At 41.5% G+C, this 21,647-nt stretch overlaps 1 protein-coding gene across 3 annotated transcripts in view; it reads left to right on the top strand.

The window, feature by feature from the left end:
• Positions 1-1,374: 1,374 nt before the first annotated feature.
• The window catches only part of ASB11 (ankyrin repeat and SOCS box containing 11), a 32,091-nt gene continuing 11,818 nt past the window's right edge, over positions 1,375-21,647 (top strand). The window contains exons 1-3 of one of the 3 annotated variants that reach the window (XM_055106337.1): positions 1,375-1,555; positions 14,045-14,124; positions 19,198-19,254. In XM_055106337.1, coding sequence (XP_054962312.1) covers positions 1,375-1,555; positions 14,045-14,124; positions 19,198-19,254 — 318 coding nt within the window. Of the gene's footprint in view, positions 1,556-2,171; positions 2,611-14,044; positions 14,125-19,146; positions 19,255-21,647 lie in introns of those variants that run through there. The other 2 variants (XM_008974121.3, XM_008974126.4) reach the window with 2 other exon arrangements.

Genomic DNA, 21,647 nt, shown 5'->3' with positions numbered 1-21,647 from the left:
ATAGCCCACATTTTTCAGAAATGGGCACCACCTTTACCAATGCTTGAAATGCAAGTGAATGATCAGGAGGGAACCTTGCCATGGGACCTTGTCCCAGATGGAACTACCATGGCGAGTAGTCTGATGCTTCTAGTGTGACACTTACTTGGAGAGGCATCCAAGATAGGCCTTTTATTAAATACAGGCTTGGCCGGGTGCAGTGGCTCACACCTGTAATCCTAGCACTTTGGGAGGCCAAGGTGGGTGGATCACCTGAGGTCAGGGGTTCGAGACCAGCCTGGCCAACATGGCGAAACCTCGTCTCTACTAAAAATATGAAAATTATCCAGGCGTGGTGACGCATGCCTGTAATCCCAGCTTCTTGGGAGGCTGAGGCAGGAGAATTGCTTGAACCCAGGAGGCAGAGGTTGCAGTGAGCCACGATCGCACCATTGCACTCCAGCCTGGGCAACAGAGTAAGACTCCATCTTAAAACTAAATACATACATACATGCATACATGCATACATACATACATACATACAGACATACAGCTTTAGGGTAAATTGTCTTTTTTTTTTTTTTTTTTTTTTTGAGACAGAATCTTGCTCTTGTCACCCAGGCTGGAGTGCAGTGGCGCGATCTCGGCTCACTGCAACCTTCGCCTCCCAGGTTCAAGCAATTCTCCTGCCTCAGCCTCCTGAGTAGCTGGGATTACAGGCACCTGCCACCACGCCCAGCTAATTTTTGTACTTTTAGTAGAGACGGGGGTTTCGCCATGTTGGCCAGGCTGGTCGCAAACTCCTGACCTCAGGTGATCCGCCTGCTTCAGCCTCCCAAAGTGCTGGGATTAGAGGAGTCAACCACCGCGCCCGGCCAGGTAAATGGTCTTTTTTAACTGGTCTTATTTTAGATTTGGATTTAATCCTCTATAAACTTCAGAATTAAGAGAAAATGAAATGCTCCAGGGAGTAGTATTTCCCACTTAGAACATACAGCATATTTGCACTTCTTTTGTATGTCAAATAACTTGCTTTGTTTCTGTGGAAGCCGAGAAGTTTCTATCTTTCCAACCCTGCTTTCTAACATAAAATAGGAAAAATAGGGGTTTAGGAATATAAAATGTTTGGAAATGAATCTTATTTGTTAGATAGTACTGAGTCATGTAGTTCTAGAACTATTGGATGTTTCTGGTTAGAAGGAAGTTTCTTTAGTTTATTTAACACTGCTGTGGAGTCAGCACATGCAGTCGCCAAATCAGTTAGATTAGAACCTACAGAGTTCTCGGTAACAGGAGCACTGAGTGCTAGAAGGTTTAAAATAGATGTCATATGATACCAATTATAACTCAGTGAAATTTTACAGTCCTAGGACCCTATACAGAGCATAAGCCAAAATGGAAGATGGTCCTGTTTTCTATGGCTTTAAAAACATTTTTATTACAATGTTTGCTACCTTTTTTTTCTTTAAGCTTTTAATTAAAGTTTTTTTGGCTCTCCTAACCCATTTCTATATCGTCAAAGGAAATAGAAAAGAAGCGGCTAGGATAGCAGAAGAGATCTATGGTGGAATTTCAGGTAAAAGTACATGAATTTGTTCCTAATATTTAAAGAAAATCCCTCCTAGATAATTCATATGACTAGTATTTCTGGAAGGCAGATTATATTTATACTTTGATTTTAAGTGGGTAGTTTGAAAAATTGTCACTTAAAGTAGCAAATGCTGTTGGCTGCATCAATTTGTGGAGGATTTTCAGCTTTATTTTTTGCAAGTTCGTAGATCTTGTAGCAGTTGTTATTTAAGAAGTAAATAGGTAGTGGCTTACTAAGAGTATTTTGAGAAACTTCATTTCTACTAGCCAAAGTAATCACTTGTATATAATTATTTTCTTTAATATTTTAAAGCAAACTTTAACAATGAAGGGCATTCTAACCAGACTAAATTCTCTCAGGAAATAGAATGACTAATAAATTATAATTAAAGCAGCAAACGTGGCAAGCTATGTGTATTTTTTTTGCTGTCATTTGCAACTGGAATTGATTAACCACTTGTCACTGTCAGGAAAAGCTCTTCACTAAACCCATTTTATATGGTAGCATGCAAAGCACTCCAAACAAAGTTTATTCTAACATGAATGCCAAGATTTGGGCAAAACATTTTAAATTCTCATGCTTTGTAGAGAATAGTGTCCATTTCTTTCAAGAAATGATTTACTTTAATTGTGGTGAGATGCTACAAAAGTAAATGAGTCAGATATCCCTGTCACTCCTGGGATTGTCACTTAATAGAGGAGTATTTATTCATAAACAGAGTTCAGAATTTCCCCGTGTATTTTTAGTGTTTGCAGGGGTTCCAGGATTACATCATTATTTATCTAGTATCCATTTCAATTTGCATCCAGGATTCTCTTTCAAAATAGTCTTATGTGATTCCAATACACTAGACAACTCAGAAGACACTAGACAACAGCAGTCTTATCTAAAGAAATAAGACCTCCAAGGACGAAGCATCAGAATGCTTCAATTAACTGGGGAAAATGAGAAGAATTGTGAAGTTTCAGAAAGTATCAGAAGGTCCGGACCATGGAAAGAGATTTCTTTTGGGGATTATATTTGTCACACATTTCAGGGAGGTATGTTACTTTGACTAGTTACAAAAAAAAAAAAAAAGTAATGCTTCTGATAAGTTTCAAGTTAAGCATGATCTGAAAAGTTATCTTCTAATTTAATTTGTCAATTTGGGCAAGGGCTTTCTAAAATTTTCAGTAATAGTTTTGGTGTTCTCATAGATAAATCATTCTTCTGGTCTAAATTAGATGAAGTCCAACAAAGTCAATATTGGCAAGAACATGTTAAAAATGTTTTCTCCTGTTGCACCTGCACATTATTTCTGTCTTTGTGGTCTTTAATTAAGTGCACTCTTTTTTTTTTTTTTTTTTTTTGAGATGGAGTCTCGCTCTGTAGCCCAGGCTGGAGTGCAGTGGCACCATCTCGGCTCACTGCAACCTCCGCCTCCCAGGTCCTGGTTGAAGCAATTCTCCTGTCTTAGCCTCCTGAGTAGCTGGGATTACAGGCACACGCCACCATGCCCAGCTAATTTTTTTGTATTTTTAGTAGAGACAGGGTTTCACCATGTTGGCCAGGCTGGTCTTGAACTCCTGAACTCATGATCCGCCCGCCTCGGCCTCGCAAAGTGCTGGGATTACAGGCGTGAGCCACCGCGCCCGGCCTCAAGTGCACTCTTAAAAAAGGTATAAAACCTCCTTATAGTCAAAACCCATGTAAGCATGGTTTGAATTTAATCTGGAGCTGGAATACAAATCTCTTAAATACAGTTCATTCATTCTGTAGTGCAAATATCTTTACTTGTTCAATCTCTTAAAATAGGTTAATTTGCAAGTAGCATAGTATTCTAAGGTCAAAAACATTTTTCAATTATTGTTAAAGAGGCAGGGAATGGTGCATGTTAATTTCCCAGTTTTATTTCTTTCATATATATATGTATGTGTGTGTGTGTGTGTATACATATACAAGAATCCCCCCACCCCCAAATTTACCAAGATTTGGTAAATAAGACTTTCTGGTTTTTTTTGTTTGTTTTGAGATGGATTCTTGCTCTGTCACCCAGGCTGGAGTTCAGTGGCACGATCTTGGCTCAGTGCAACCTCCTCCTCTGGGGTTCAAACAATTCTTGTGCCTCAGCCTCCTGAGTAGCTGGGATTATAGGCGCACGCCACCACGCCCAGCTAATTTTTGTATTTTTAGTAGAGATGGGGTTTCGTTATGTTGGCCAGGCTGGTCTCGAACTCCTGACCTCAAGTGATCCGCCCACCTTGCCCTCCCAAAGTGCTGGGATTATAGGTGTGAGCACCTGTGCCCGGCCGCTAAATAAGTCTTTCTATAAGAATGTAGGCAATAACATGCCTGGACCAGTATTTTTCACATGGTTCTGTGTTTTTTCTTTTGATACTACTGTTAACAGTCGGATACTATATTATTACAAATCTTCCCCCGCCCCACAAAATACTTTAAAAATAACAACTCTTTATTCAAAACCCAGTCCTTTAAATATTGATGCAACTAGGCCAATACACCTAAACAATAAATCCTCCTCAACCCCTCAGTCTCTCTAATTCCTAAATTATCCCATAACAATATATTTAAAGTTAGGCGTATTAAAAATCAAGAACAAAATTTTGTGAAAGTGTTAAACCAGAAATCAAACTCAAACCAGAAATCACCTTTGTTTTTGGTCACTTTTGCACTGGTCAGACAAATGTTTGTTGGGAAAATATATGACATTTAATCAGTAAATTAGCTAATTGACTTACAAAAGTCCCAGCCCAAGGTTAAGTTTCTTGAGTCTGCTAGCATATGCTATTTCTGTAAACTATTGTCAGCAATGTCAAAAGCAAGGAAGGGCAGGAAAAACCTAGCCAGCACACAGGTTAGACTTTTGTAGGTCCAGAGCACTCTTTTTTTTTTGGAAGCTGCATTTAACACCACATGCCTCATTAAATATCATTCTTTGTGCTGTAAAACCTTTTGGAAAGTTTTTTTTTTTTTTTTTTTGTGCAGTGGGCGGGTGGGAGTGGATTTCATAGTCTGGAATACATTATTTTATATGTCTTTGTGGCTTAAACTATTACATTTGCTGATCACTCATCATAGTTGAATTAAGCCATGGTTGACTGTTATTAGTTTTGGTTTTTAAGCTTCTTTGTTTATTTTGTCTATTATATGTATATATTTTTTCTTTTTTAAAGTTTAATACATTGTCCTTGGCCTTTGGTGTTATGCCTAGAGCACCAGATGGATCACTGGATCCCACCTTCAGTCCATAGATATTTCTGCAGGCACTTTCTCAGGAGAGATGTATTGTATGATTTTTCAAGCTTTGCTAATTTGTATTAAGCTATGTTTAGTACTATGACTTGGTCATCAAGAAAGAAAATATAGTGTAGATACAGATTGATCATCTGTTATTCATAACCCTTCAGCCAGCCATGTTTCAGAATTCAATAGCTTTTGAATGTTAGAAAGATCATACAATGTGCATACTGTCTATTGCACAGCACTTCTGGTGGGGCCTGGAGCTGCCTCCCACAGTCAAACATTTTGATCTTTCTATAGTGAACATGTAGGTATTCACACTAGATGGAAATATAAAACAAATAATAAATTGCTTAACCTAAGTCCTGGCCATGCTTTGCTGCTAAACAAGTTTGCATCAAATTTGGGGTAAAGCTTGGTTTTCAGAATTGGAGGAACTTTACAAGTGCAGATAAGACGTTGTAGAACTGTAGTGCCCTCTTTCAAAAAAAAAAAAAGGGGGGGGCTATTTTAAGCTGTGTCTAAAAGATCAGTCCTATTCTAAGTTTTATGCTTAAAATCACTTGTTGATGGACTGACCATGATTTGACAGCTATGCCTCTGCCTAACTCAGCATTCTGAATCCTTTTTCCTGTCTTTTCCATTCCAATAGGATCGCCTTAGTTTCATTCTTGCCCAAACCTCGACCTAGCCTTCTGCTCTTATTTAGTTTTGCTGGTTGTCTCCACAAACATTGGCCTAACCATCCTCTAAGTTGCATATCAGGTGCCTGCTGGCTTTTCCTAGGTTGGGACAACCAGTCCTTGGCAGAGGCTCTACCTTCCACCAGTCTCCTTTAGCTCAGCTCTCCCACCCTTCAGAGTTCAAAGGAGCCTTCTTTCTAATACACTGCAACATAGTTAATTGTGTCTAACACAGCTCACTGTGTCTCATCTCCTCTCTAGGACTGGACATTCTGGAGAATATTTATTTTAACTCAGTTTTATTACAATATTTTAGATATCTCAGGAAATATATTCTATTTTCCCAGTTACCTTTGTTTCACATAAAATACCATTAATTCTGCTAGGCTCTTGCCTGTATTTTGGTTCAAAATTAAAATTCCTTATGAATTTTCTTTTCCTTAATAAATGCTACAGAAGATGTTGTTTCATATGATTTTATTTTTTATTTTTTGAGTTGGAGTTTCGCTCTTATTGCCCAAGCTGGAGTGCAGTGATGTGATCTCGGCTCACTGCAACCTCTGCCTCCTGGGTTCAAGTGATTCTCCTGCCTCAGCCTCCTGAGTAGCTGGGACTACAGGCGCCCGCCACCACACTGGCTAATTTTTGTATTTTTAGTAGAGACAGGGTTTTACCGTGTTGGCCAGGCTGGTCTCGAACTCCTGACCTTAGGTGATCCACCTGCCTCGACCTCCCAAAGTGCTGGGATTACAGGCATGAGCCACCGCGCCCGGCTGTTGGGTCATCTTTTTAAATAAAAAAACAGTAATCTGAAATACTTGTTGAAATTAGAGTAAAAATTACAAAAACAGTTTAATCGTTTTTTATCTCAAATGGTTGGAACTTAGACAGCTGTACTCCATCTGAACCAATGTTATTGAAATATATACGGTTTTAGAAGTTGTTGTGAAGTTGTCATTCAAACAGTCTGAGATACAAATCACATTCTGAGAAAAATTCAAAGGGGGAAATGAAAAAGTATTTGAACATTTTCCGTACACCTCATCAGGAATAAGCAAACATATTTGTAGAGTAAACTATCTTCATAATGTGTTTGCAGCCCTGTGACATGGGCGATCTGCCAAAAAACTAAAAATAGATTGCCTTAGAAGAGAATGATTGAGTCCTACTTAAGCATTCATTTATTTGGAGAGCTCAGTTGCATACTTCCTGAAGGGAATGGAAAAACTCCCAAGCTGCCAAGTAACTTTTATCCTCAATTTCTCACAATTAGCTCCAATTTGCAAAATGAGAATGGTAAGAGTGAGAGACTCTGTTGGGAACAAGGATAGAAAAGCAGGAGACCCCACTGTGGCAGTTTTTGGAAAAGGGTTCTGTGTGAAAACCCTTGAAGGTCCTTTGAAGCAAGTTCTGGGAAATGATGGAACTAGAAAGGCTACTTTCTTGAGAGTTACTTCGTTTCCAGTTGGGAAACAAAAAGGACTTCTACTTTTTTTTTTTTTTTTTTTTTGAGACGGAGTCTTGCTCTGTCGCCCAGGCTGGAGTGCAGTGGCGTGATCTCGGCTCACTGCGAGCTCCGTCTCTCGGGTTCACACCATTCTCCTGCCTCAGCCTCCCAAGTAGCTGGGACTACAGGCGCCCGCCACCACGCCTGGCTAATTTTTTTGTACATTTAGTAGAGACGGGGTTTCACCATGTTAGCCAGGATGGTCTCGATCTCCTGACCTCGTGATCCGACCGCCTCAGCCTACCAAAGTGCTGGGATTACAGGCGTGAGCCACCGCACCCAGCCCTGGATCTCTACTTTTAGGGTGGTACAATTGGTTTATTTCACACCATTTATAGCAGTGGTCCCCAACCTTTTTGGCACCAGGGACCGGTTTCATGGAAGATAATTTTTCCATGGACCAGGGTGTAAGGGGATGGTTTTGGGATGATTCTTGTGCATTACATTTATTGTGCACTTTATTTGTATTATTATTACATTGTAATATATAATCAAATAATTATACAACTCACCATAATGTAGAATCTGTGGGAGCCCTGAGCTTGTTTTCCTGCAACTAGATGGTCCCATCTAGGGGTGATGGGAGACAGTGACAGATCATCAGGCATTAGACTCATAAGGAGTGCCCATCCTAGATCCCTTGTATGTGCGGTTCACACTCTTATAAGAATCTAGTGCCACTGATGATCTGACAGGAGGCAGAGCTCAGGAGGTAATGCTTGCAATGGGGAGTGGCTGTAAATACAGAAGAAGCATCCGGGTACAGTGGCTCATGCCTGTAATGCCAGCATTTTGGGAGGCCGAGGAAAGTGGATCACTTGAGGTCAGGAGTTCAAGACCAGCCTGGGCAACATGGCGAAATCCCGTCTCTACTAAAAATACTAAAATTAGCTGGGAGTGGTGATGTGTGTCTGTAGTCCCAGCTACTCGGGAGGCTGAGGCCGGAGAATCTCTTGAACCTGGGAGGCAGAGGTTGCAGTAAGCCGAGATTGCACCACTGCACTCCAGCCTAGGGGACAGAGCGAGACTCAATCTCAAAAAAGAAAAATACAGAAGAAGCTTCACTTGCTCACCTGCTGCTCACCTCCTGCTGTGCAGCCCGGTTCCTAACAGGCCACGGAATGGCCCAGGGGTTAGGGACCCCTGATTTATAGAGAGGAGGTGGATGTCAGAGCAACCCAAGACAAGTCAATCTACCACGAGAATAAGGAGAAATTAAAAACCAATAGTTCTTAAAACCAGAACAAGGTGTGTTCTAAAGTCCCCATAACTAGGGTTTCAGTCCTATTTCTGATACTTCCTAGCCATGAGACAGCTTCATGTGGAGCAGTGGTTGTCATGCATTTTGGGGTGTTACCATTCAGCAAAGCAAGGCTTTTCTCCCCTTCACTGGAAGCTATGGGATGGGTACTCTGGGAGCAATACAAGTTTAGATAAGGGGCATTCAAAAGGAGGGGAGCCTGGAATTTCACTCTCAAGTTGGAAATCTGCTTAGAGAGACAACTTGCTGAACCCCCCATGCCAGATGAGTATGAGGAAGACAATTGGAAAGCAGCAATGTGGTGAGGGAGAAGCCCAGGACAACCACCATTCCCTCTTTCTTGGTGGAATGAAAGATGGCACCACAGGCTTGTTAACCTTGATCTCAGAGGCACAGGATCGGAGTTGGGGACATCAGAGGATGCTGCAGTGATGACAGACACTAGGAGAGGTGGCCAAATGCCAATGGGTAGAAAAGGTGCATGGGTGTAAGCCCCAGTGTGAAGGGCATGCCACAGACCTGGAGTGAGGCCTGAAGTTGAGACTGATCAAGCAGGACCAGCCTCCTCTTCCAGTTAACACTTCCCATCCCGTTTCCCTTTCCTGTCCCTCTTGTTTCTCCCCACTCCCAAGGCACTAGAGGGTTGGACCCTAGAAGAAGGAGGTGGGAAGCATGTGAAGAACATGCTGCCCTTCTGTCTCCAGCTGCTGGGTGGGCTGGAGAAGGCCATACCCTGCCCTGGGAGTGGGAAAAGGCCAGGAGCTGTGAAGAGGATCAGAGATTACAGTTAGAAAGAGGGCTAGTCTGTGTTACTTTAGAAACTCTTCATGAAAGTATGATGTAAATACAGAGACATGCACAAATCGTAAGTGAACAACCACATGAATTTTCACAAAGTGAACACAGTCAGGAACCAGCACCTAAGAGCAAGAAATTGCATATTATCAGCATGGCCCCCACCATGCCCTCTTGCAAACAGTCCTCACCTCTCCTCGGGGTGCTTTTGACTCCTAACACCCAAGGCAAGTTTCCCTTCCTTGTGTACTTTATAGCAGGGGTCTCCAACCCCCAGGCCGCAGACCAGTACCAGTCCATGGCCTGTTAGGAACTGGGCCATACAGCAGGAGGTGAGCGGCAGGTGAGGGACATTACTGCTTGAGCTCCGCCTTCTGTCAGATCAGTGGTGGCATTAGATTCTCATAGGAGTGTGAGCCCTATTGTGAACTGCACATGCAAGGGACCTAGATTACACTGTCTTTATGAGAATCTAATGCCTGATGATCTGAGGTGGTACAGTGTCATCCTGAAACCATCCCCTGCCCACCCTCATCTGTGGAAAAATTGTCTTCCCTGAAACCAGTCCTTGGTGGCAAAAAGGTTGGGGACTGCTGCTTTATAGAAACCAAATCACACGGTACATGTTCTTTTGTGTCTGGCTTCTTTCACGCAACATTAGGTTTGTGAGATTTATCCATGTTGTGTATATGAGTTGAGTCTAATGGGACTGATAAGTAACGGAAAGTTACTAGAAAATGAGGATCACCACAGCCCACTTGGAGACAAGTTTTAGAAATAATGAAAACATTCATGTTGATAACCCATGTTAACTCTTTTAATTGCAAGTTGCCACTTAAATCCTGTTTTTATTTTTAAATGGAATACTTACAGTACCTTCGAGTGACTCAGGTTGACTGGTTATTGTCAGAACAATGAAATGACAAAGCCACAGTTATGGGTTTGCCTCTTCCATTGGTCAGGGTGCCGAGCTGGCAGCCATGGGTAAAGACTGTCCTACCAACCCCAGTGCATGCATTCACTTCCAAGAGCAACTAGGCAAGAGCGTAACATGTCTGAAGTACATTTCATATTGAATGAGATGCAGATGTATTAGAGGAAAAGCCTCACTAATTGGTAATTATATGCATACATTGTCTCATTATTTCCAGTTTATGCAAATTATAAATATCCAAAGAGTTGTTGTTGTTGTTGTTTTTTGAGACAAAGTGTCACTGTGTCACCCAAGCTGGAGTGCAATGGAGCGATCTTGGCTCACTGCAGCCTCCACCTCCCGGGTTCAAGTGATTCTCCTGCCTCAGCCTCCCAAAGTGCTGGGATTACAGCGTGAGCCACTGCACCCGGCCTCAAAGAGAGTTTAAAATATTCTACTTGTCAGCTTTCAACCAACTAAAGACAAGGGTAAATACAAATGCAATATATGCTCATGTTAAAAATTTTTATCTGTTTTTGAAATACCATTCGATTCAGCAATCCCATTACTGGGTATATACCTAAAGGCATATGAATTGTTCTGTTATAAGGACACATACATGCATATGTTCATTACAGCACTAATCACAATAACAAAGACATGGACTCAACCCAAATGCCCATCAATGACAGACTGGGTAAAGAAAATGTGGTACATATACATTATGCAATACTATGTAGTCATAAAAAAGAATGAGATCATGTCCTTTGCAGAGACATGGATGGAGCTGGAGGCCACTATCCTTAGAAAACTAACAGGAACAGAAAACCAAATGCCACATGTTCTCACTTATAAGTGGAGCTAAATGATGAGAACACATGGACACGTAGAGGGGAACAACATACACTGGGGCCTATTGGAGGGTGGAGGGTAGGAGAAGGGAGACGATCAGGAAAAATAACTAAAGGATACTAGGCTTAATACCTGGGCGATGAAATACTCTGTAAAACAAACCCCCATGGCACAAGTTTACCTATGGAACAAACCTGCACATCCTGCACATGTACCCCTGAACTTAAGATAAAAGTCAAAAAACATAAAATTGATGATGTCTATTGCATATAATTATTTTCTTTGGAAAATTTTTTATCTGTTTTTCTTTGTTATTATAAAAAGCAATACACATTCATATCAGGAGTATGGGATCACCAGTGATTCTATCTATCTATCTATCTATCTATCTATCTATCTATCTATCTCTCTCTCTCTCTCTCTCTCTATCTAATCTTTTTTTTTCTTGTTAAAATGTTTGGAAATAATTTCAGCCGACAGAAAAGTTACAAGAACAGTACAAAAAATTCCTGCTTCTCTTCACCCAGAGACTCCATTCATGTTTAGCCAACGGTCCTAATAATGTCCTTTATAGCAAAAGGATCAGGTGTCTTGCCTTTAGATAGCGCGTTTCATCATCCCTTTCAATCTGGAACTGTTCCTCAGTCTCTCCAATTATTTTGTAAAATGTCCCCTCAGTTTGGGTTGGTGCACAGTTTCCTCCTTATCAGATTTTGGTTATGCATTTTGGGCAGAAATATCACAGAAGCGGTGGTGTGTTCTTCTCATTATGTTTCTTCTTATGGCACATGATGTTGCTCATCGCATTCCATCAGATGACAATCTGTTCCATCACTGGTGTTAACTTTGCTGATGTTAACTTTGATCACTTGGGCAAAGTGATGTCTACAATTCTGTTCTATAAAATTATCCCTGTTCCTTTTCTAGTTAGTCATTATTTTGCAGGGAGATGAGTTGAAGCTGATTCTATTATTTCTTCAATTTCTAAGTTGGGATTTTATTATAAGGAAGCACTTTCTCTTCTCTGTCTTTATATATTCATTTATATCAGTGAGGACTTCTAGATTACCATTTTATTTGATAAGATATAATCTCTTATTGTTTATTTTGATAATCAGGTTTTCCCATATTTGGCCAATGGAAGCCCCATCAAGCCAGCATCTGTGTCTTTTTGTCACCCAGGCCAGAGTACAGTGGCATAATCTTGGCTCACTGCAACCTCTGCCTCCCGGGTTCAAGCGATTCTTCTGCCTCAGCCTCCTGAGTAGCTGGCACTACAGGCGTGTGCCACCACACCCTAATTTTTGTATTTTTATCAGAGACAGGGTTTCACCATGCTGGCCAGGCTGGTCTCGAACTCCTAACCTCGTGATCTGCCCGCCTCAGCTTCCCAAAGTGCTGGGATTACAGGCGTGAGCCTGGCCAGCACTTTCTTACTTTCTTGGAAGATGTTTAAGGCCCATCTTGTATTTTACCTGGCCCAGACCTGGGATCAACATTTCTCTAAGGAGTCCAGGTTCAGGTTTTCTCAGTGCACCATGCTAAAAAAAAAATACGTATATACGCACATCTATGTTTTACATTTAAATTTACTTTTATATCTAGATATATTGAAAATCACATTTTCATGCTAATTGCTCCAATATCAATCCAACCTCGTAAAGTGCATTCAAGTTTCCCCCATTTTCAGAACCCAAAGGGTGAGAGAAGTTCATACATTGAGTTTCAGTGTAGGAGGAGGGCTTATTGAAATGTTTCTAACCCTGATTCTCAACCACTGGAAAAATTCTTTCTTTCCTTAAGGCCTTCAGTTATTTCAAATTCACACAATTCCATTTTTGCTGGGATTTTCGTTTCACCAAGTTTATAGGTATGGAAACCTGAGTTTTTAACACCATCAGGATCACCCACAAGAGGTTGAGGAGCCTTTGTGTTAAATCCAAATTATATTACATTCTATTCAGTGCATGAAAAGCACAACCATGATGTGAAAAAGTCCTACATTTTGCAAACTGGAGTAGGTTTTCTTCCAAAACAATTGATTGCCCTTTGGCAGGTTTAATGGGGGGTTACTTCTCAAATGCTCATTTAAACTAGTTAGTCTTGTTTGCAGATAAGCAATTATAAGAAAAATATGTCTGGAAGGCGGCTCTAAGGCTGTTCCTTATGGCACTGCTCTACTGTGCCTACTTATTAATCATACAATGTCCGGAGCACTTAACATCGTGGTTGTATTTGATTGGCCTACTTAGAGACCAATGCACTTGACAAATATCAGATTATTATATTTCCATTTTACCAGTAAGGAAACTGGGGTTCAAGTAATTTTGGTAACTTGCTGAATTTGGCAGAGAAAGTGATCAAGGTAGGACTTGAACCCTAGCAGTCTGGCTCCACTGGCCCATGCTCAGTCATCACACTAAGCTGCCCACAACAAAGCTTTTAGGGAAAAACTTTTGGGAGATTAAATTGTCTGAAAAATGACATTCTGCAGTATAATAGGTATGTCTTCATTATCAAATGAAGCAGATAAAATTACCTAGGGAATTTGGGGAAAAAAACATTTTCACTGATCCCTCAGAGCAAGCTTGTCCAACTCGTGGCCCAGGATGGCTGTGAATGTGGCCCAACACAAATTCATAAATTTTCGTAAAACTTACGAGATTTTTTTGTGATTTTTATTTTTTAGCTCATCAGATATTGTTAGTGTTAGTATATTTCATATGTGGCCCAAGACAATACTCCTTCCAATGTGGCCCAGGGAAACCAAAAGATTGGACACCCCTGCCTTAGAGTCTCCTTCATAATACACAGGCTGTTGAGTCTTTAGGGTGTGGATGAAGGTGGAAGGCAGGGGAAGGATAAAAATGTGGAAGCTCATTGACTTTCTTGGCCCTTCATTTTGCCTTACATAGAGCTATCGGATTCAAGCACTGGGCACTATATTTTTGAACTAAATCTATTGCTTATTAAAATTGCCTCCCAAAAGCCAGAGAGATTGACTGTTCCTTCTCTTGGCACGCACCACCAAACCGTAAAGGAATTTAACATTCAGTAGCTTGTCTCGCTGAAAGTGGCTGACGAGAGAGCCTGATGCGTGATACCTGCTTCCCTCCTCTTCCCTCCTCTTCCCCCAAACCTCCTCTCACAGTGGGTGGGCAGCATGGACAAGTTACAGGAAGAAGTCTCCAGGCCTTGACTTTGAGCTTGATTTGTGTTTCAGATTGCTGGGCTGATCGATCCCCACTTCATGAAGCTGCAGCTCAGGGGCGCTTACTGGCCCTTAAAACTTTAATTGCACAAGTAAGTGAACTGAAGACTTGATCCTTCATGCTTATGCTGTAATTACACATCATTCTTTATTAGCTTTGGCTGTAGCAGAGGTGTGGCTCACCCTATCCAGGTCCCACCATTGCCATTCGAGGCACGTATGTCCTCTCATACCTCACTGCCTCTCCTCCTCCTGCCTCTCCTTTCCTGGAGAGCTCCTTCATTTTCAGCCCAGTTCCCTCCTTTTCCTCTGGGCCTTCCTTTACCTCATAAGAAGTTTCCCTATGAGGAATGATAGAGAATGCTCTCAAATGTTTGTTGCACTAACTCACCTCATGCTCTTCCAGCATGCATTAGCACCAGCAGTCCTGAAGCTAAGTTAGTCAGCTATTGCTGCCTAAAAAATGACCTCAAAGCATAATGGCTGAAAACAACAGAAACTTGGATTTTCATGGTTTCTGTGGGCCAGGGAGCAGCTTAGCTAGGTGATTCTGGCTCTGGGTCTCTCACAGGCTGCCACGTGTCAGCCAGGGCTGCAGTCATCTCATGGCTCAAGGCGGGCAGGATCTGCTTTCAAACTCACTCACGTGGTTGTTGGGAAACCTCAATTCCTTGCCACATGACCCTCTCCACAGGGCTGTGTCATGAGATGGCAGCTGGCTTCTCTCAGAGAGAGTGCAAGAGGTACCTAAGAAGGAAGTCACAGTTGTTTTATAACCTCATCTCCGAAGTGACATTCTGTCACTTCTGCCATATTCTACTCATTAGGTATGAGTCAACAAGTCCAGCCCACACTCAAGGGGCAGGGATTATACAAGGGAGGCAATACCTGGATTCCAGGATTACTGGGTGCTATCTTAGAGGCTGCCTATCCCAATGATACATTATTTTAAGAACAAGCATTAAAATAGGTTGACAATGGGTAAATCTGACTCCCCAGGGAACATTTATTGAAGTCTTAGTTATGAAGGCTACTTTATTTATATTTATGACTACATCCCCAGCACCTTGAAAAATGGGTAGGGGCCTGGTAAGTATTTGTGAAATGAATGAATGAAAGTGTGCAGGCTCCATTTGCTTTGTATGTTTTAGGGTCTACATTTATACAGAGGAGGTAAGCCATCATGTCTTTCTTCCACAACTAGGCAATCATCTGGCTTTCTTGCTACTTTGAATTTAAACCACTGGGTGCACTGCTCTCTCTCTCTCTTTTTCTTTCTTTCTCTCTCTCTCTGTCTCTCTCTCTCTGTCTGTGTGTGCATGTGTATGTATTTTTCATTTATTTGTTTTTTGATTTCTCCTTTATGAGTTGTGTTACTTCTTAAAAAGTAGAGGTAAATGGAAATCAGCACTGCCAGCAATGATCAAATGAACTTTGTACCTGATTTTATCACTTGCTTATTTATTTTTAAGTACTTTAAATTGGATGTGATTTGATTATTTTTAATATGTAATATATTCACATAGTTCAAAAATTACAATTATTTAAAAAGGTGGACTGGCCGGATGTGGTGGCTCACGCCTGTAATCCTAGCACTTTAGGAGGCCAAGGTGGGTGGATCACCTGAGGTCAGGAGTTCGAGACCAGCCTGGGCAACATGGTGAAACCCCATCTGTACTAAAAGTACAAAAATTAGCCAGGTGTGGTGGTGGGCACCTATAATCCCAGCTACTTGGGAAGCTGAGGCAGGAAAATCGTTTGAACCTGGTGGGGTGGAGGTTGCAGTGAACCGAGATCGCGTCACTTCACTCCAGCCTGGGTGAAAGAGTGAAACTCTGTCTCAATAAAATAAATAAATAAATAAAATTAAAAAGGTGCACAATGAAACGTCTTGCACCCACCTCTTCTCTCTCAGTCTCCCACCTCAATACTTTCATTGGTATATTTTTAATAGGCTTTTTAAATTTTTGTATAATTTTAAAGAAGAGTTGAAAAGGATACAGACAGTTCCCATATACACTGTACCCTTCACCCAACTTCCTTTAATATTGATATCTTACATAGCTATGGTACATTAGTCAAAAATACGAAGTTAACATTGATACAATACCACTGACTAAACTGCACACTATTGTGATTTCACCAGTTTTTCCTCTCATGTCCTATTTCTGTTCCAGGATCCCACATTGCACTAACTATACTTAATAAGCATATTAGCTTCAATAATATGATTAAATGTGTAAGGGGGCATTCTTTATACAAAAGTTCAACTTTTTCTTTTACCCCCCTACTTCTTTACTCTTATACACTGTTAAAAAATGTATTTGTCTACTTTTATAAACTTTATTTTACATTTAGATAATATGATCGATGTGAGTAAAACATTAAACCGATATGAGTAAAACATTAAGCTAATGTGAGTAAATGTGAGTAAAACATTAAACCAAGATTCAGGAGCTCTTGGTTACACTGCTGGCTGTCACTGACAACCAGTCTTAAAAAGTATTTGAACATTCTACTCCTCCATTTTCTCATGCACAATTGAGGTGATCTACTCTAGATGATCTTTCAGGCCTTTCCAGCATTACATTTCTACAATTTCAGGGATTCTGAGATTTTGCACCATAACAGTTTTTTCTAGCACACTTCTGCCACCTTGTGGACTAGTCTGTTTTTTCTTATTTTCTCAAAAGGAAAAGAAAAATGAAAAGACTTTTTCTAACTCTTATTAGATGCCCAGTTTGAAATATGTAGCACAGATCTAGAGTAATGATGTCATATTCAGGACATGAAAATAGACAGAATTCAGGAGTCAAAAAGAGGCCTTATGATGAAGGGACAATTCTGGGAAATCACAGCTGCTGGCCACAGCAAGGATGCAGCCAGAGATCTGGCAGGAGATGGTGGCCGTGTAAGTAGGAGTTTGGGGTTCAGGGTCATGGCATTGGGTTTTGGAAGCTTTCAGTTGGTCAGTTACAAGGCATAGGATCAAAAGCAGGACTCAGCTGGGAAGAACAGACCAGGGACCTAATTCCTTTTATAAATCAAAAATAAAATTCTAAGCACCCCCTCTCCAACCATCTGAATGTACCCCTCCTCTCAGCCAGGGCATTCCAAAACTAACCTGAAAAACTGGTTCAGGCCATGACAGGAAAGGGGGGTTGAACATGCCTCATTATACCCTCCTCCCTTTTGGAACTCAGGAAAAGATGACCAGAATTTAACATCAACACAGACCTTAAGTCTGATAAGAAACATTTACAATCTATTCTCTCTGAAGCCTGCTACCTGGAGGCTTCATCCACATGATAAAACTTTTGTCTCCACAACCCCTTATTGTAACCCAGACAGACATTTCTATTGATAATAACTCTTTCAACCAATTGCCAATCAGAAAAATTTTCAATCTGTCTATAATCTGGAGCCCCAGGCCCCCACTTTGAGTTGTCCAACCTTCCCAGGCCAAACAAATGTACATTTTACATGTATTTGATTGATGTCTCATGTCTCCCTAAAATGTATAAAACTAGGCTGTGCCCTGACTACCCTGGGCACATGTTCTCTGGATCTCCTGAGAGCTTGTCACAGGCCATTGGTCACTTATATTTGGCTCAGAATAAATCTCTTCAAATATTTTAGAGTTTGACTGTTTTTGTCAACACTTTTGCAGATAGAACGTGATCATCAGAGGGAGGGAAATGGTAAGAGCCAAGTTGTTAAAATCAGGTTATGAAGTCAGAGTTGTCCAGCAGCTAGGCTGACCTTGTCATCTGTCACATGGAGTCCAGGACAAGGAAGGGGACACATGGTAGTATGGGGAGGGAGAATGTGTTAGGACAGGGTGGAGGCACTCACACCTGGGTGAGGAAATGAAAGTTAGGAGAAGTCCGCTGGCCCCGGACTCTAGGACTTCAGAGACCTCTGCACACAGTGGAGTCATGGCTGAAGCAGTGCTGCTACTCCACAGCACATGAATCCTAGGAGCACAGTCTACTTACTCTTAAGCCTGGGAGTTACTGTTTTGTTCCAGATCCAGCTCGACCTCCTGAAATTGTCTGCACTCCATCATCTATACCTCATACCTACTGTTATTCACAGCCACAGCAGGCCCATGCCAGCCTGTTCCTAGACTCATAGTGACATCTCTGTGGCTCTCCTTGCTTTGGTCTTACATCCCTACTCCTGCAATCAACCCTCCATGCTGCTACCAGTAAGCTTCTAAAAAGGCTAATCTATTAGCTCCAGACCCTCCGCAGCCTAGCAGACTTCATAGGTGCTCCATTTCCTCTAAGACATGCCCTCCTTGTTTGGAAATCAAGGCCTTTCATGACCTAGCTCCAGCTTACTGTCCTCCTTTGTCTCCTCCCATCTCCTGCTTCTACTTTCTGTGGGTTCTTTCTGTTCCAGAAATCCGACTGTGGGCCTGCCACAGGAAGCAACAGGAAGCAACAGGAAATAACTTCCTGTTGCTTCCTGAATTTGCAGTTTCTATTCTCTCCTAATGGCATACTCTTTCTTGGTCTTCACAGCTTGAAACATTTTATGCTTCAAGTCTTAGCTAAATACTACCTCATTTGCAAGGTTTTTCTTACTCCCCAAGCCAGATTCAAGGATATCCTATGCTCCCAAACTAATTTTGGACATGCTTCCAGTATAGCAATATTCTTGCTCTTTTGTCTTTCATTTCTGCCTCCCCAGTAGGCTCTGGGAGAAGAGAGACCCATGTCATAAGTTTTGAAGACCCAGGTCCTAGTACATTACCTGCTCCAGAATGCAGAATTAACATTCTTTTGGATAAATGAATGTGAGGCTGTCATGCTGTCTTTAGGCTCCCCTGATCGTAACTTCTACTTCTCTCTCTATGGTACTAATATTACACCCACAGACTGTGAAAATGTCAGAAACATGTGAAACAACATTGCTTTCATTGCTATCACTAATGCAGTATTTCACTCTCTTCTGCTGGGCTTGGTGGCTTGCACTTGAAATCCCAGCTACTCAGGATGCTGAGGCAGGAAGATCACTTGAAGCCAGGAGTTTGAGACCAGCCTGGGCAACACAGTGAGACCCCAGTCTGTAAAAAATAAATAAACTCTCTTCTTTCTAAATTATAGGGTGTCAATGTGAACCTTGTGACAATTAACCGGGTGTCTTCTCTCCACGAGGCATGCCTTGGAGGTCACGTGGCCTGTGCCAAAGCCTTATTGGAAAATGGTGCACACGTGAGTACTGCCCCTGCCCACTTGGGTCTGTCTGGCCAGATGCATCTGTTAATGTTTAATGATAGTTTACCTTCCAGATGGCTTACCCACTGTGGGTAAGGGCTGGGCTGGTTCTATCCATGTCCGTATTCCATCATTTAGGTTACTCCTCTCTCTTCAGCTTACCCCCCTGTGTGTAAATATTCAGACATGGCAACTCACAGGAACCTTTTAAAACTGTGTTGCTGACCTTAAGAAATCTTTATTGTACCATGTTTTTGTTTTGTTTTGTTTTGTTTTTGAAACGGAGTCTCACTCTGTCGCCCAGGCTGGAGTGCAGTGGCACAATCTCCGCTCACTGCAAGCTCTGCCGGGGTTCACGCCATTCTCCTGCCTCAGCCTCCCCAGCAGCTGGGACTACAGGCACACGCCGCCACGCCCGGCTAATTTTTGTATTTTTAGTAGAGACAGAGTTTCACTGTGTTAGCCAGGATGGTCTTGATCTCCTGACCTTGTGATCCACCTGCCTCGGCCTCCCAAAGTGCTGGGATTACAGGCGTGAGCCACCGCGCTCGGCCTTGTACCATGTTTTCTTTATGCATTCATCTGTTGGTGGACACTTGGGTTGCTTTCAGGTCTTTGCAATTGTGAACAGTGCTGCATCAGACATGGGAGTGCAGATATCTCTTGGATATACTGTTTTCCTTTCTTCTGGGTATATACCCAGCAGTAAGATTGTTGGATCATATGGTATCTCTGTTTTTAGTTTTCTGATGAACCTCCAAACTGTTCCCCATAATGGTTGTACTAATTTATAATCCCGCTAACATTGTATGAGGCTTAATAACAAGATTTTAAAGAACAATAGAAAACACTCTTAATTCAACACCTTAAATGAACAACTATTTTTATTGAGCAAAATTATCAAAATGAATGAGCTTTTAATAAATAATACATTGGGGGAAACCTACAGAATTGAACTTTATCTTATTTTAAATTTATCTCCAAACTTTTTTCAAAGGGTGACTGAGGTGCAATATATAATACAGATATCAGAATAGAATCATAAAATCACAACTTCTAAAAATCTTCTGTGTTTAGTTGCCGGATGTTCTTTGTTTCTAATTTTGTTGTTTAACTCAGTCCTTGCATTATTTACTTTATGAGCTGCAATGTTTTTAGTGCTTAATGACAATTTAAAACACTTTATACGGAAATCGGGTTTCTACATGTAGAACTGAATATAAAAGTCTTCCTTGTGAAAACTAATTTTCCTGATGCCATTGTGGTCGTGCATTTTCTTTTTTTGTTTTTGTTTTTCCATCTTTTTATTTTTAGACAGAGTCTCACTAACACTGTTGCCCAAGCTGGAGTGCAGTGGCACAATCTCAGCTCACTGCAACCTCCACTTCCCAGATTCGAACGATTCCCCTGCCTCAGCCTCCTGAGTAACTGGGATTACAGGTGCCCGCCACCACGTCCAGCTAATTTTTGTATTTTTAGTGCAGTAATTTTTGTATTTTTAGTGAAACCAGCGATGCTGGTTTCAGACTCCTGACCTCAGGTGATCCGCCCGCCTTGGCCTCCCAAAGTGCTGGGATTACAGGAGTGAGCCACCGTGCCCTGCCAAGTGGTCATGCATTTTCATTAGGTAGTGCTTCTCTAAGTTACCACTTAGTCAGCTCATGGGTAATGATGAAGGAAGGCTGTGTGAGAGCCATTTCCTTTCAAGCTAGATGACTGGAGTCACAAGCAGACTGCTGACAATATCAGGTCAGAGAGGAGGTTTTGTTGGGCACAAAGAGAAGAATAAGTCATGTTTCCTTGTCTTTGTCAATTTTATAAAGAAACAGCCAATAAATACTGTAGCACACCATTTAACATTTAAATCAGAATGAGAAATGAAATAAGAGAAAGTTGGTCCATCAGTAGAAAGTCCCCCACAATTGGCAGTCCCATGAATACCTCAAACTCAGTGCATTTGTAACTGAGCTTATCATGTTCTTCCCTCTGGGACCTGCTCCTCATCTTGGGTTCCTAGTTTCAGAGGCCTGGTGAAAGAAACATCCTCTTGGTTTCCCAAGCTGCAAACCTGAGAGTCATCTTATTTCTTTCATCTCCCTATCTAATTAATTAAAAACTCCTGCTAATTTTACTTTCTAAGTTTTTCCCAAGTCTATCCTCTCCTTTGTCCTACTCCCATAGTCATCTAAATTATTTATTATATTTTCAAAATGATTTCTTTTTGGCCAGGCACAGTGGCTCACGCCTGTAATCCCAGCACTTTGGGAGGCTGAGGCAGGTGGATCATGAGATCAAGACCATCCTGGCCAACATGGTGAAACCCCGTCTCTACTAAAAATACAAAAACTAGCTAGGCATGGTGGCACACGCCTGTAATCCCAGCTTCTTGG

Source organism: Pan paniscus, chromosome X, assembly GCF_029289425.2.
Source record: "Pan paniscus chromosome X, NHGRI_mPanPan1-v2.0_pri, whole genome shotgun sequence".
Taxonomy (NCBI): domain Eukaryota; kingdom Metazoa; phylum Chordata; class Mammalia; order Primates; family Hominidae; genus Pan; species Pan paniscus.
The sequence above is the reverse complement of the archived record's forward strand: the minus strand, read 5'-3'. Positions and strand labels throughout refer to the sequence as shown.